This window comes from Marmota marmota, unplaced genomic scaffold (assembly GCF_001458135.2).
Source record: "Marmota marmota marmota unplaced genomic scaffold, marMar, whole genome shotgun sequence".
Taxonomy (NCBI): domain Eukaryota; kingdom Metazoa; phylum Chordata; class Mammalia; order Rodentia; family Sciuridae; genus Marmota; species Marmota marmota.
The window spans coordinates 6,377,583-6,393,381 of record NW_026000170.1 but is presented as its reverse complement, the minus strand read 5'-3'; the positions used below and the strand labels follow the sequence as shown (position 1 = coordinate 6,393,381).

Here is a 15,799-nt window from a genome sequence, read left to right as displayed (position 1 = left end):
ATAAAAACAGAGAGGGAGGGTTAGAGGAAAACAGTAACCACTCTTTTAATAAACACTATCAAAACCAAAAGCATGTATGGAGTAAATTTCCTTCTCTGTGTGAATTATTATGACGAGTTCTCTATACTATATGAATTTTGTTTTACTTGGGCTTTTGAACTATATTTAGATGGAAAAAAATTTGGAGAATATGGAACTGTACTGATGCAAATATTAATCATATAAAATTGAGGTGATTGATATGCCAATTATGCTAATTTGATCACTATACAATTTATACACATAACAAAACATCACACTGTGCCTCATAAATATGTACAATTATTATGCCAATTAAAATTAAATTAAAATATTTGAAAACTATATTTCTGAAACCAATGCATTAAACTCAACTATTTTAATTATTCCTTTATGTTGTGAATAAACTTTTTCTACATGAATGAAAAATACAGATAAATGAATTTCACCTCTTTGACCATAAAATAGATTTTTTAAAAATGTATTTGGCATTTAGGAGCGAATATTTTTCTTAAATAAATTTGCAGATTCTTTTTCTTTCTTAAACTGAAAATTCTGAGTTATATGAATTCCATTCTATTTGATGGTTAAGCTGCTTTAATAATTATAAATTGATACACTGTCAGGTAACACTTAGAAGCATAAAACTGTTTGCCTCAATTGTATAACTAATAAGGATTAGTACTCTTATATGTACACAGGATAGATATACTTACAAATCAATAAAGAAAAAGTTGACAAAGGCAACCCTCAATTCATAGAAAGAGTCCATATACTGATATACTGTATACTAATATGTATACAATAAGATATTTTTCTTCACTAATAATTACAAATATAGTAACATAGAAAATGAGTTTTTCATACATATTGGTTCAGGCAAACAAATTATAAATGGGACCTAATTCAACTGCACATTTTGGTGAACACTTTTAACAAAATCTAGTAAAATGAAGCTTTCCACTCCCAGATGGTGAATGAGGACATTATCTAGGGCATTGCCAAATATTAACTTCTACAGAGATGCTGATTAGTCACACTGAGCAACCCTAGGCTGCAGCCACAAGAATGTCTTTTTGTCTCTTGGTTACACTCGTTCCTTGTTAGGTTATATATTCTAGTGTTATAAAGAAGAAAATTATATAAAATTTCAGAATGGTAATAATTGCTTTTCAGAGTCCTGTCAATAGGCTACAACCCAGCCTTATTCTGAATCCTCCAACTGAGGGGGAACTGTTGTGAGATGTTCACTCCAGATGCATGAGCAATAATGTCTGGGACAAAAATGAACCAAGGCATGCAAATTGGGGTTCAGCCAGTATATTAAAGTAAGTCCTAAGGGCAGCAAACTGAACAGAGATGATTATTTGTGGAAAATTTAAAAATACACAAAAGAGTCTTGTGCATACTTTAAACATATAAGCATTTGTACATGTCCTCACATGTCTTGAAAGACTATGTCACCTTACATATAGTGTTTACCTTTGAGAGGGAAATGAAGGTCATCATTTTAGTCTCTGTTCTTGTATCTTTGAATCTTTTTTATAATTCAAATATTTTAAATGAAATAAGTTATTCTCAAAGTTGTACACTTCCTTTTAGAAGAAAGGCTCTGAAAAACAAAGTCCCTTCTGTGGTCAAAATATTATAGAAGAGCATTAAGTAAGGAAGTCCCTTAGAAATTGGAACTGTGGTAAAGTGTTTAGTATTCTACCTTCATAAATGTCATCTAGAAAATGGAGTCAGGTAGCCCCCACTGCCCAGACCCTGACCCCCATGAATATATTTCTATCCACATGGCGATCTTTCTGGAGTCTGAAGGGGCAAGAGCGGGGTTTGCTACTTCTGTTTTCCTTGTACAAGGTCACTCTGAAGAAGAAATGGGAGGCAGAAAAACAGTAGGTGACAAATTATCTTGCTCTAGCTACCTCCAGGCTTGATTCTGTGCCCAAGGGACAGGGAATATAATACCTAGGGGGACCCTTTTCACGAGAAGCTCTGAAATGCCAGATCTGGAGCAGGGCACATTCTATGTCATCGGCATGGAGCCCAGCACCTCTCAGTGACATGCTAGGGCGCAGGTAACAACTATGGTGTCAGTGACCTGGCACTGTCAGAGCAGGTAGAAATAAGCCATTTTATGAAGGTACTAGAACAGAAATATCATCAATTTTTCATGGAAAAAAAGACAAAAGGGGAAGAACATCTTTCTCTATGGTCTAGTCCTAAGTACATTCAAAGTTTATTTATTTAGGACCTTACTATTATTTAGGACATTTCTACTGCTCTTAACCTGTATAGCTTTTCTATTTTGTTCCTCTTACTCCTAGTTTAATTTTATTCTGTTTTGCTTTTGAGAGTGATAAGTCAGAAAAACAAGAGTTTATAGAACAATGATTCATCTTGGTAAAAACCTATGTATTAATTTAACTATGAATTCTCATACCACATTGGTAGTGTCTGAAAAATTACATGCCCCCCAAATAATTCTGAGATAGAATTATATATTAAGAGTTTCTGATATAGGTTTATATAAATAGAATTTTATTTCTACTTTCTGACTTGCAACCAAAAATGTGGGCAAAACTTTGTTATTGTTTATCGAAAATACTGAATTGCTCTTAATAGCTTTTATCCTGAAAAGGTGATCAAAGTTAAAAATAAACCTTTAAATTCTAGCTATACTTTTGTATGCAGACTGCACACTAGGTCACAAAATGATGGCATTCCAGGAGTAATGAAATCAGAATTAAATGTGCATATAAAAATCAAGGTCACATCATTTCAGTGTTGATGGAGATCCTAAACCATAGGTAAGGAGGTTTTGAAATGAATCCTCTTGAGAGACTTCAGAGGTGAAGTTTCAGAGCACAGGGTGAGTTAGTCAAATGAATGAGAAGTTGTGCTAAAGTGCAAGTAGGACTGCTGACAGGGAAAAATCCAAGGTTAACTAGAGGTGGTGGAGGTGAACTGCCAGCCAATCCCATTGTCTCTGAGAAACTGTCTAAAAAGCCCTTGCTCCGACTCTAAACATTCCAACGTACTCTAAAATCTTTCATGAGATACAGACACATACAAGCATCTGGCATCTATAGTTCATCTCTCTCCTGCTTGTTTTACCTCCTATTCCTACATATACTCAAGTGTTCCAATTAGATTGAATTATGCCTGTGTCTCAAATATGACATAGACAAAACATGCCATACCAACATGCCCATAAGTAATTTATTCTCTCATATTGAAATACACTTCTCTTTGGTCAGATGGACACCTCCTCAACTTTCAGTCTTCAGTTTAGAATTAATTGCCATCTTCAACTCTTACATATCCCAAAGCATATAGTTTTCCACAATTTTATAACATCCTAATTACATGCATACATGCAGTCGCGCGTGCACACACACACACACACAATTACAGTACTTAGTACATTAAAGTTGGTTGGCATTTCAGTATGTCAACTATTTTGCATATGAGTCACTTTTAGGCAGAGTCCACAACTTCTTCTTCCTTTACATCTTAAGTCTTTGTTATCCTTTAGGCACAGAGAATCTTACCACTGGAAGAGAAAGATGATGGGATGGAGGAAAGAATTCTTTTGTCATCAAGTTTTTCAGGGATAAAATGATGAGTGTCACATTTCACATTTTCTCTCTTTTTCTGCCCATCATTTAATCCTTTTCCTTTGTTTACAGTAGGCCAATTCACCCATTATTCTTTGAAAAGGAATTGAGAGTACAACCATATTGATTCACTACCAAAAAACAGGTCTTATGTGACATAATGAAATAAACTGAAAACAGTACACGATGAATGGTAAATCTGAAAACTAGTAAGTTATTACAATTTGTCTTGCAAATTGAGCTCCCTCAGTTTTATGCCCTTCTTTCTCCTCAGCAGGGCCACATCACCCTTGTGACAGTGCTGAATTGTTTATAAGGAATTTACTATGAAATCTATCTTCAATACAAAATTATATGAACTCACTTCTAGAAATTTTCTTTATGTCTTGATTGTCAAAAAGGCCATGATAGATATTGTTTCATTACAAATTTATCAGGTCCATAGGGAAAAGAATTTTAATTAAGCTAAAACTTGGGCTAGGGATACAGTTCAGTTGTAGAACACTTGCCTATCATGTGTGAGATATTGGGTACACAGACAAAAAAAGAAAAGGAAGATTTCAAATCCAGTTTGTCAAATAAAATACTCTTTCTAATAAACCTCCTAGCTTAAGCTAATATATTCTTGTGAGGCTATTTTCCTTCTATCTCACACTTACACCACTTTAATTATTTAATTTATGCTAGCTGATTGATTTTAAATCTTGAGTAAAGTATCCTCAAATACTTTGTGGCAGAGACAATGTAGAAATGAAACTTAAGCACTCTGTCTATATTTAAATCTTCCCCTGTCTAGACCAATGATACACTGGCTTTGTTCCCTCTTGATAGGGCTTCTTCAGGTTGGAAGATATTGAATACTGGAATCCAGAAGCAAAGGCAAAATAGCCCAACTCAGTCTGCTCCTTATTCCCTTACGACAATCCATCAACTACTTTTCCCTCTTCAGAAAACCACTATGACCATGCTGGACAGTCCTAGCTCTTCCATCCTGTGTGCATCCTTGGGTATTCTTTCCTCGTCAGTCATCTCTCTGTGGGAGTTCCAAAAGGCTACTATTTTCATAAATTCATGTTTGGAAAATTATAATGTACATTTCCAACATCAAAATCAAATTCAAGTTCCAGAAGGCCATACATAACCCATGAGCTGAATTGTTTGATAAAAGATGAAAAGGATGGCTTAGAAAAAGGAGAAGAAGAAAAAAAAAAACCAGCAACTCTAAATTCCATTCACGATAACCACCCTAAGAGAATCAGGGAGCATCCATCTGCTCTTGTCTAGACACAAACTCCTTTCCCCAAGGAAAGAAACTGCTTGCTTGGAAGGTTTTCTTATAGTTTAAAATAAGCATCTCAAAAATAATCACAAACGGTTTATAACCTAAGAGGAAAGATGGCACATTTAATTCTGAAACTTGAGGAATGAATAAAGAATTGAGTGTGATGCCTTATTTAGCTTACAGTGTTTATCAGAATCTTGCTTGATAAATACAGTTTAATTTGGCATCAATGGGGTTTAAAGACTTAGATGGCGTTAAGATGTAGTAAAACACTTGCTAAGAATTCCTTACAAGTGATGTTAAAGATTCTGATTTTGATTATTAAGTATATAATTTTTAAAAGGGTAAAAAAATGCCCTTAAAAGAAAGCAATTTGTCATTATGTTTCACTTATATTAATAAACATATTTGGCCTTCAACTCCAATCAAGGCTGGAAGAAATGAAGAGGCAGATTTAGATCTAAAGGGGTTAAAATTTAATTAAAAAATCAATACACATGACATAGGTCTTAAGATATACACACAATAGACTTGTTAGGGGACAGGCAAATGTGAATAGTGGGAACATGAGGCTAAGGGAATAATTCTACAAAATGGGGCCGCTGTGCTGAACCCCCCCCCCCCCATTTTATTTTCCATGAAGAAATTAACCTGCAGCCCTGCCTGGCTTAAGAAGACAGGATATGTCACATTCCTCAGCAAACTACCTGTTATCTACAGGAGAAATACAGACATGAAATAATGTTGATAGGAGGAACCCAAGTTACTCTGAAGGGGGAGACTTGACCCTTTTCACAAACCAGATCTCAAAACTCAGGGAGATAAGGATAACTCCTTCTAACCATAAAATCTGAAGGATTTATGGTTAATAATCCAATTAGAACTGTTCAGCATGGGCCAAGGTGATCCAGAGTTGTTATGGCAGTGGGGACTTGAAAGTCTGTTGTTATCCTGCTGTCAGTCAAAAGTGAAGAGGTGGACCTGGGTGGGACTGTCTGGAAACTTCTCTGGGATCCCTACAAAACTGAAGTATAGGAGAGGCATGCTGTCCCCTCTTCTCTCTGAGGGGACACACTCTCTCCCTTAAGTGCATCCTTAACAAATTCTCAACCTACTCCTTTTCCCCTTTTCCTATCCCTTCTAATAAACTCATGCCTGTTACTCAGAGCAACGTGTCTGAAATCTTTCTGACTTGATTGCAAGAATTGGGGTTTGAAGGGGTGGCGTAGGGTTCTTCATGCTGCCTCATTTTCCCAGAAGTCCCCAGCCCTGAAACTGATTGACTACAGGAAAAACAAACACATGCATTAAAACAGGCAATACACTTTGTGCTTCACAATATGAATGTATTTGGTTATAAAGTATTTAAAGAGATAGTTAAGTTAAAATGAGGCCATTATGGATCATCTTAATCCAATCTGATCGATATCCTTCTAAGAAGAGGAAATTTGAACACAGAGAGACACCAAGAACACAAAATCAGACAGAGATGAGCATGTGAAGAGGCAACAAGAAGGGGGTCATCTTCAAGTTCAAAAGAGAAGGCTCAGCAAAAGACCAAATGCTGAATGATCTCTCTGATTAAGGATGTTGATCCATACTATGCAGGGTGTTGGAGATGGGAGGATTAAATGAACTCTAGATAGGGCAGAGGGGAAAAGAGAAGGGAGGGGGTAGGAAAGATGGTGGAATGCGATGGTCATCACTACCCTAAGTACATGTAAGAAGACAAGAAGGATGTGACTCTACTTTGTGTACAAACAGAGATATGAAAAATTGTGCTCTATATGTGTAATACGAATGGTAATACATTCTGTTGTCACATGTAACAAATCAAAGTTTAAAAATTTTAAAAAAAGAGAGCTCAAGAAACCTATCCTATAAATACCTTTATCTTTAACCTTTAGCCACAAGAATGATAAGAAAATAAATTGTAATTGTTTAAGCCAAAACAAACAAACAAACAAAAAACAGGCAATAAATAAACAAATGGACAAATGCAGAGTTTGAAATATGAGGCCATATATTGGAACCAAATGAATGTCACAGATAATAAAGGTAATGGGTGTAAGGAATGGGATTGGAATTTGTTAAGATGCAGGTTTTATGGGACAGTTAGAGGACTTCACTGATAAGGAAGAAATTGGCTAATGTTAGAAGACAAACCCGGGAAGGATGGGAATCTCAGGGTCACTTTGACCATGATAAACAGAACCTCTCTGGTTCTTATGTCCATCAGTTATTTCTGGTTATTCAGCTACATTTAGAAGTTTTCATCTTCCATTATCAAAACAATTTCTGGAGTACTCCAGTGACATACTACATGTGCTTTCAAACAAGTGCCTGTCAGTATATTCTTCACCTCTCGAACTGAAGCACCCATCATTGATATGGCATATTCCCCTCTGTGAGAAGCCTGGTGATGGGGCTACATAGTACCTCAGTTTGTGCACAGTGCATCCTGGCCTCTACTGCCAGTAGGCACCAGCCCTCACCCTGCTGGACATGACATACAGGATCCACTTCTTCTCCGCTACCAGCAACATGGATGCTAGTACTGGTTCCCTTGAAGGGACAAAGAAACACCACCTATGTGAAGCTCCCAGGATTCTGAAGCCATGCTATGATACATTGTAGGTATGCAGATTTATGTCCTTCCTTTTGTATTTTCTTTGACAATGGACGCTCTTTGTTCTGTGTCCCCAAATTTATAACACATAAATATGTAATTGTGAGCCTTCCTGTGTCCACCCTAGCGCATCTGTACTCCGTGTTGTGTATTTTATTAATAGGTTAAAATTGTGCATTTTCCTTTCTCTTCATAAGTTTTATTTTCTGAGGTGATTCTTCAGGCCCTGTGCTGCATGAGTTGCACATGTCTGAATTGTCGCAGAACACATTATTTACAAACAAAACCATGTAGAAAAATCAATTTTCAGGTTTCTGTATGGTTAGGGTTGTCTAAGCAAAAATGACTGGTGACCTGATCCAAAGGACAACTCAAAAGCATCCCTAAAAAAAAATATCTTGGAGGGAGGTTCACAGTTTTATTTCCTCCAAGATGCTTGCTTACACTTCAAGGGGGGATAAAACCAGGAACAATATACTTCTGTCCCAAGAGTTGTGCCAATCTAAGTAGGGCCTTTTCTGGAAGGAATATGTTTATAATAAGAGGCAAATACTTCTCTCTTGTCCTGAGAAGGAAAGGGGAAGTTGAAGACCAATTGCTATGTAACTTCCAGGTCCATAATTTTATGTTTCTTTACCTATAGTGCAGACTCTTCTGCATACACAGAACCCACACTGTCCTGACAAGGAAAATGGAATGTGAGGAACTGGTGCTGTCAACAAGTTTATGCTCTGAGCCAGAAAACTTCACGTGTGTTTTTAGGACAAAGCAAATAAATGAAGATATTTAAAATCCTTATCAATCAGCTGTCTGGGATAATGTAGATTGTATAGGATTCAGTCATATAAAAAAGGCATTGAGATAAACTACATATTACCTTTTTAAGGGATATTAAGTGACTGAAATTTCCTTCTCATTCTTTCTATATTTCTGACTTCCCACCACTAGGACCATCAAAGCCACCAACAGGCACATCATTTCCTCCATATCACTATCATTTTGACCTTTCAGAAAGAAAGAAAATACTTTACACCAATAGTAAGGATTATATTAAAACACATTTAAAATATATTAAAATGTCTAGGCTGAGCAAGCTCAGTCATTACAGCTTCTGTAGAAGTTCATTACTTCCATAATCTAATTTCAAGGTCAGTCATGGAAAAGTGACTTAGACTGGAACAGTCCTTCCTATCTATAATACCTAACTTTTTTGTCTTCCCAATAAGTTGTCCCTACCACCTTGTTCTAACATTGATATTATTTCCCTCCGTGCGTCCCTTCCCCCAATCCAGCCACAAGGATAAGGCAGATGGTCCAAATCCATACAATTGTAAAATGCTATCCTACTGTGAGTCCAAATGCAGGAAGCACACCCCAAACAGCCAATCAGATTGCTCCCCTTTGAAATGTAGAAAGTGGAAGGGAAAAATTCTCTCCATTTATTTAGGAATCTTGGGCTGTGAGCCTGAGGTTACCAATGAACATATTCTCTACTAAAAAAATAAAAATAAAAATAAAATTGAATAATATCCCAATGGTTTATGTTCATTTAATCAATGCATATATATTAAATGCTAATTGTATGATAAAAGCCTTCTAGGCTGTGAGTTCACACAGAAGCACCTGCCTCTAGGAACTGAACCTGGTTATGAGTGCAGCCTTTTACATTGAAGAGGAAATACGTCAAAAGACAGAGTTCTCGGTTTCCAACTGAGATCTGAGTTAGCATTAAAGAATAAGTTCAATAAACAGATGTTGAGAAGGAAGAGGAGGAGGAAATGAAGAACATTATAGGGAGGATAGTGGGAGCTGTGTAGATGTGTTCTGATAGAACAATGAAGCACCTATCCAGATGGGCAGTGGGTTTATACACAGGATTCACAGGCACTATGAGTTCCTATGGAGAGTGGTCACCAGGAGGCCAAGAACAGACATGTACATACATATTCTAAGATTAATAATATTGGCCATCCTTGAGTGATCAAACATCAAGCAATACACCAAACTGTATCCCAGAGGGATCAACTAATTTGTTTAAGATGAAAGTTAGTTGGCAGGCTAGGTTCACTCTATTGCATTGAACTGAGATAAAAGGACCCTTCAAAATTATTTCCAGCTGAGTGCTTTCTATTTGCTGATCCTCTTACATTTCCTATGTAAACAATACAGAAAGGAGGTCAACAATCTCCTTTCTCTCTTATTAAACTTCAGGTTCTAGACATTGGAAGTAAAAATCGTACCACTGGTTTGGCCCAGGTGTTCTTCAAAATAATGGAATTTTAACCTCTTCCTCCAGAATGATCAATAACAGAACACTTATTTAAAAATATTTTCATCTTAAATGTCTCCCTTTTTGGTCCTCTAAAGAAGAAATGTCTGGCAGAGTCTCAGAGCACTCTCAACCCAATAATGGTCACATTGCCACAAATCTGTTACAGCTATCAAATTTACAAAAATGACATTTGAATATAATCCATTCAGCAAAGAATGAACAACTCTATGGATATCTTAATATGATGTCACTAATATATTTTTACCCCCCTCAGCCTTCTGCAGCAACCTGACTTTGCAAATGAGATCTCTGAAGATGAGTCTGGTCAAGCGTGTACTAACTACCAAGCCGTTGGCAATTTGTTATAATTCAGGTTTTATTGAAGACCCCATCAAAAATGCTATGTAAATATTTATTGGGTCTGCAGTAGATCCATTTTATTGCTATGTTGGTTTCCTAAGAAATAAATAGGTAAATTTTTTTTTATTGGTTGTTCAAAACATTACAAAGCTCTTGACATATCATATTTCATACATTTGATTCAAGTGGGTTATGAACTCCCAATTTTACCCCAAATACAGATTGCAGAATCACATCGGTTACACATCCACATTTTTACATAATGCCCTATTAGTAACTGTTGTATTCTGCTACCTTTCCTATCCTCTACTATCTCCCCTCCCCTCCCCTCCCATCTTCTCTCTCTACCCCATCTACTGTAATTCATTTCTCTCCTTGTTTATTTTCCCATTCCCCTCACAACCTCTTATATGTAATTTTGCATAACCATGCGGGTCTCCCTCCATTACCATGCAATTTCCCTTTTCTCTCCCTTTCCCTCCCACCTCATGTATCTGTTTAATGTTAATCTTTTCTTCCTGCTCTTCCTCCCTGCTTGATGCTGTCCTATAATTTTAGCATACTAGTAATCCATTAAATTATTTTCTTACATTTTACTTAGCATTCATATCAACACAAAAAGCCTTCTTATGTCAAATACTGTCTTTACTGAGGAAGGAAAATAATTCATGGAAAATAAACCACAGATGGTTTTGTCACTCCTCATAGCCACTCATGGAAGGCCATCATGTCACAGAGTAGGAGTCGTCCTTTAGTGGCCCCACCCTGCAGTCACTCACATGCATAAACAGGGGCTAGGGAGTGTTGGTGATCACCTTCTGCAGAAATATCTGGTTTAGCTAAGCACACTGCCCTTTTATAAATACTTCTCTGCAACACACTCCCACACGATGCCCTTCGCTACTCTGTGTCTTTAGTACACAGGCTCCATTTTGCCCTACTCAAACTTTCCTCTGTTTGGGGATATTTCTTTACCTTAGGCCAGTGATTCACAGTGGGTATTGTCACCCCCAACACAGGAATCTGGCAATGTCTAGAGATAATTTTTATTATCAGAATTTAGTGTGGGAAAGGCAACAGATGCTACAAACATCTAGTGGGTAAAGGCAGAATCTAAGCATTCTACAATGCACAGGAAGCACAGGCCTCTAACCCCCAAGAAAGAATTGCTCAGACCAAAGGGTCAGTATCACAGAGGTTAAAAACTCCCAGCTCAGGGTCTTAAATCAAACAACTCAGATTTTAAAAAGAAAAAAAAAACATGTAACAATTTATTTGTTTTCTTTTTTCTCATCTTTCTCCTTGTCTTCTCCTTCTTGCCTACCACGCCTTTGTTCTCTCCCCCAAATCAAATGTAACTCTCATGACATTTGCTAAGTTTATACAGAAAAGTGATCAATTCAAATAAAATATTAACCCAAAGGCAGAAATTTGGCATTAGTACAGGGTTTAGCATATGCACAGGAGTTTTTATTTTGAGGCTATATATCTCCTTAGCATAGACACACATTAGAACTAACCAAGGAAGCCTTGTATTACTGTAATTGATTGATCCTGTGGTCTTCCTCAAAGTTCATATCCTTGATCTGTGCAAGCTTATTCACCAGCAATTCTAACTAGCAATTAGTTAAGCTAGTGGCTTGTTTCCATTTCTGTGGCAATCTCTCTACTTAGTTATAAAGAAGCAATATATTCTTGTTTATGAAATGAAGAATGATTAGAGAAAGAGGCCAAAGAATTTACATGTCTTTGTAAGTTCTTAGCCCAATATCATCTACTTTTCTTTGACACCTATTTTTATCATTTCTCACAGTTTTGTATAAATACTATTTCAATCTCTTCTATCTGGTTACTTCACAAGTTACCTTCAAAAGATTCTGAAAAGTAGATTCTAAATTTCTCACTCATTCACTCTATTCTCCTAGGAATGGAATGCAGATATCACTCTAAGGAGAATTCCTTAGAAAAGTTTCCAGAATGCCCAACTATTTTGAGGAAGAATTGGGATGAGAATGCTAAATGGTTTGACAATGAACAAGAGGTAAGTCTTGGTTAGTGACAACACAATCTAGAAAGAATTGGTTATTTCTCTGAGGATTTTTTTTTTAATAAAATCAACTAGAAAATTATTTACACTCCTAGAGTTTGGGTGAAAATCATGTTAAAAGTTCAATCAACTAAGCAATTACCTTTCCTTTCAGAAGGTTTTGACCTCATAAACACCACTCCTTTTACTAAAGTAACCCAAGATACAATAAGAGAAAACACAAAAATGTGTCTTCTGAATGGTGCCTGAATTCTTTGTGGGCACCAAATCACATATAAATTGGCAATTTGCTCTATATTTTTCATTTACCACAATTTCTTCCTCTCAGTCATGTGTAAGCAAGACTTGTGTTTCCATTCTTCTATTTTTCTCTTATACTCTTTATTTAGGGTCAGCCTCAAACAAATAATACTATATTTTTAGATAGACCACACCAGGCTGAGACTTTGTAAGAGAAGAGAGCTGACAAGCTAGCAGGTAAGAATCACAAAAACTTGACAGAATCTCCTTTCAAGGGTTAAAAAAGAAGTCTCTAAATTGAAGAGTAAAATACCTGCTTCTATTTTTCCCAAATGTGTTATTAGTCAGATTTTTGTCTCTGTGATCAAAATACCTGACAAGAACTCCTTAGAGAAGGAAAAGTTTATTTTGGCTTATGGTTTAAGAAGTTCAGTCCATGTTCAGCTGACTCCATTGCTTTGGCCCAAGTTGAGGCAGAACATCATGTTGCAAGGGCATGGAAGAGGAAAAATGTTCAGCTCAAGGCAGTCAGGAAGCAGAAAGAGAGAGAGAGAGAGGAGGCAGGGACAATATAACCCAAGGACATGTCCACAGTGACCTACTTTCACCAGCCATGACCCTCCTGCCTATTAGCTAGCAACCCATTCACATTATTGATCCACCCAATGGATAAATCCACTGATTAGGTCACAACTCTCATAATCTAATCATCTCACCTCAGAACATTCTTTCATCAACACAAGAGCTTTTCAGGATACATCTCATACACAAACTATAACACCATCTGAGGAAAGAAATACTATATGATTTGCTTATGTTTGCTCTACTGAATGTAATTGCAAGACTATTTGAAAAAAAAGAACTTTACTGAATCTCAGCTAATTAAAATGCATGGATATATTATTATTCTCATTATTATTTTAAATTCTAAGTCTGCTAGAATTCTCAACGGCAACAATTTCTACATGTGCTCATTTGATGATATTACAATCTATCGTCTTATATTTCAGAGAAAATGAGTTGATTTTACCTTGCTATTTCCAGGCTAATAAATATCTAAACAAGTCTTTAAATGATAAATCCATATAGAAAGAAACATATCTCCACTAATATGTCTTCTTATGCAGAACTTGGAACACTGCTCTATGTGACCTTTCAGAGACATCTACGTTTAAAAAGCATAGTGATGTCCAAAGTCCATGTACAAATCCAAGAGGGCTCCCCTCAGGGCACGAGGGCAGAGGCCCTTCTGTACATACTTACAACCCAATTCATGACTCGCTCACAACCCCATACAACATAAATTTAAGTTCTCCTTTTCTATCCTCTAGTTTCCTGTTCTTGGAATATTCTCTCTGTTCTCATCCCTCATCCCACACACATAAGCAAAGATGCAAGGCAGAAGGGACTTCTGAAGCCAAAAGACTGTAGTCAAGAGCAAAATCTAAATTAATAAAAGGAAAGATGACCAGTCTTTGACATTCTTCAAATAGTAGATTGCTTTGCCAACTCAGTGGAAATGAGTTGTTTTTCTATCCCAATGCACCTGAGCACTCTGACAGGCTCCCCTGAGTAACTGTTCCTTACTGCAGCAGTGAGTCCCCAGTACGCACACACCCTTGAGGAGGACATGTCAAGGAGTCTGCTGACAGTCCAGCCTTCTTCAGCAGCCATCACCTCCTTTTTTGGGAGCATGTCCTAGTCATGTACAATCTATGCTACTTCCCACCCACTGTCCAGCGTTTCCCCTTAAGACTTTGTCCTCTGAAGCAAGAGATGGAAAAATGGTTTTCAAGTTTCAGATGACAACTTCCAATCACATCGGAACTATTTTCAAGCTTTGTCATCTCATTCTAGTCTCTTAGCGAATTCGAACCTCCATTTGCTCATCAATAATTGGAAACAATCAAAGTTTCTCCGCCTACTTCATAAAGTCCTTATAAGAATCAAATGAGATGACATATGAACACTATAAAATGATACACACATAAAAAGTAATAAAACTGCTATTGGCTTAAGTTATTCAAATTCAAATTCAAGAAACAAGAACATTCGAGTACTCTATCTCTTATATTGCACAATGAAAATAATGCAATAAAATAATTATATTTTTTTCTGTAATAAAAAAAACATACAATCAAACAAACATGTAAACAAAGCTTCCACTCTGTTCAAGTTTAGAAAGGATTACAATGACATGTGCAAAATTTAAAAACAAAAAGGTCTCTAAGAATAATACAACAGATTTATTCAGATATGGAAATTAATCATGGCATTAACATTTTGGACAGATCTAATATCCATGCTTACCTGTCTCAGAAAGTAATTTTGTAGCTTCTAGCACCTTCTCAGTATAAACCCCAGCTTCATAGTTCTCCATCTCAGCATTGATGATGTGTATCACCCGAGCTGCCCGTCCCCTGATGGCGCCCGCAGTCCGGTCCAGGGTATCCACATCCCCCTCTTGGAGGGCTATCACACATTTGTTCACATCCTCCAAGATGTGATTTTCTGTGGGGAGCATACATACACATTTATATGGCTTTATATCACTCAGAACTTAATAGCCAACCTAAAATTAACTCAACAATTATCATGAGTCCTCACCTTGCATATATCAGTGCATGCCAAATAACACTGAAATGGTACTTAAAGGGCATACTTTATAATTACAATAGTAGTTGTAAAACCAGAGCATCAGCCAGAAGGCTTGCAGCATCACACAGACTGCTCTGTGCTACTTTTGGGATATCTGATTCAGTAGCTCTGATGTGGGGCCCAAGACAGAGTTTCTGTGAAGTTCCCAGTGATGTTAATGCTGCTACTTTGGGGATGAGACTTTCATTGTCACTGATATAAAGAATAGCTAGCCCTTTCTTTGTTTCAAAGATTGAGACTTTTTGCCCAGAGGGTCTTGTAGGAGTTGTTGTGGTAGCCAACATCAAGTAATCTGACCTAGTAGAATCCTTTCTAAACTTGAACCGAGTGAAGCTTTGATTACATGTTTGTTTCACTCTGTGTATGTGTGTGTGTGTGTGTGTGTGTGTGTGTGTGTGTGTGTGTGTGTTTATGACAGAAAGATTTAAGGGATGGGACAGAATAAATATCACCCAGTATTTTAAAGTCATGTCATACAGCAGGTATATGCAATGGGAAAATTCATGAGGTGAAGATCATAGAGTTCCCTCACAATTAAAATCCAATCCAATCTTGTGGCTGATTGCATCAGATTTCAGTCAAGGCAAGCATCTCTCTCATCTCCTGTCATTACCCAACGAAGATAACATGTAGGAGAAGGAGCAGTTTCATTCTCTACAGGCATAGAGAA

The 15,799-nt window shown here is 36.8% G+C and overlaps 1 protein-coding gene across 4 annotated transcripts in view; it reads right to left on the bottom strand.

Moving 5' to 3' along the window:
* Ctnna2 (catenin alpha 2) overlaps positions 1–15,799 on the bottom strand; it is a 992,415-nt gene that overhangs the window by 76,460 nt on the left and 900,156 nt on the right. For all 4 annotated transcript variants that reach the window (XM_048787429.1, XM_015499866.2, XM_048787430.1 and 1 more), the window contains exon 12: positions 14,782–14,982. In XM_048787429.1, the coding sequence (XP_048643386.1) occupies positions 14,782–14,982 (201 nt within the window). The remainder of the gene's footprint in view (positions 1–14,781; positions 14,983–15,799) is intronic.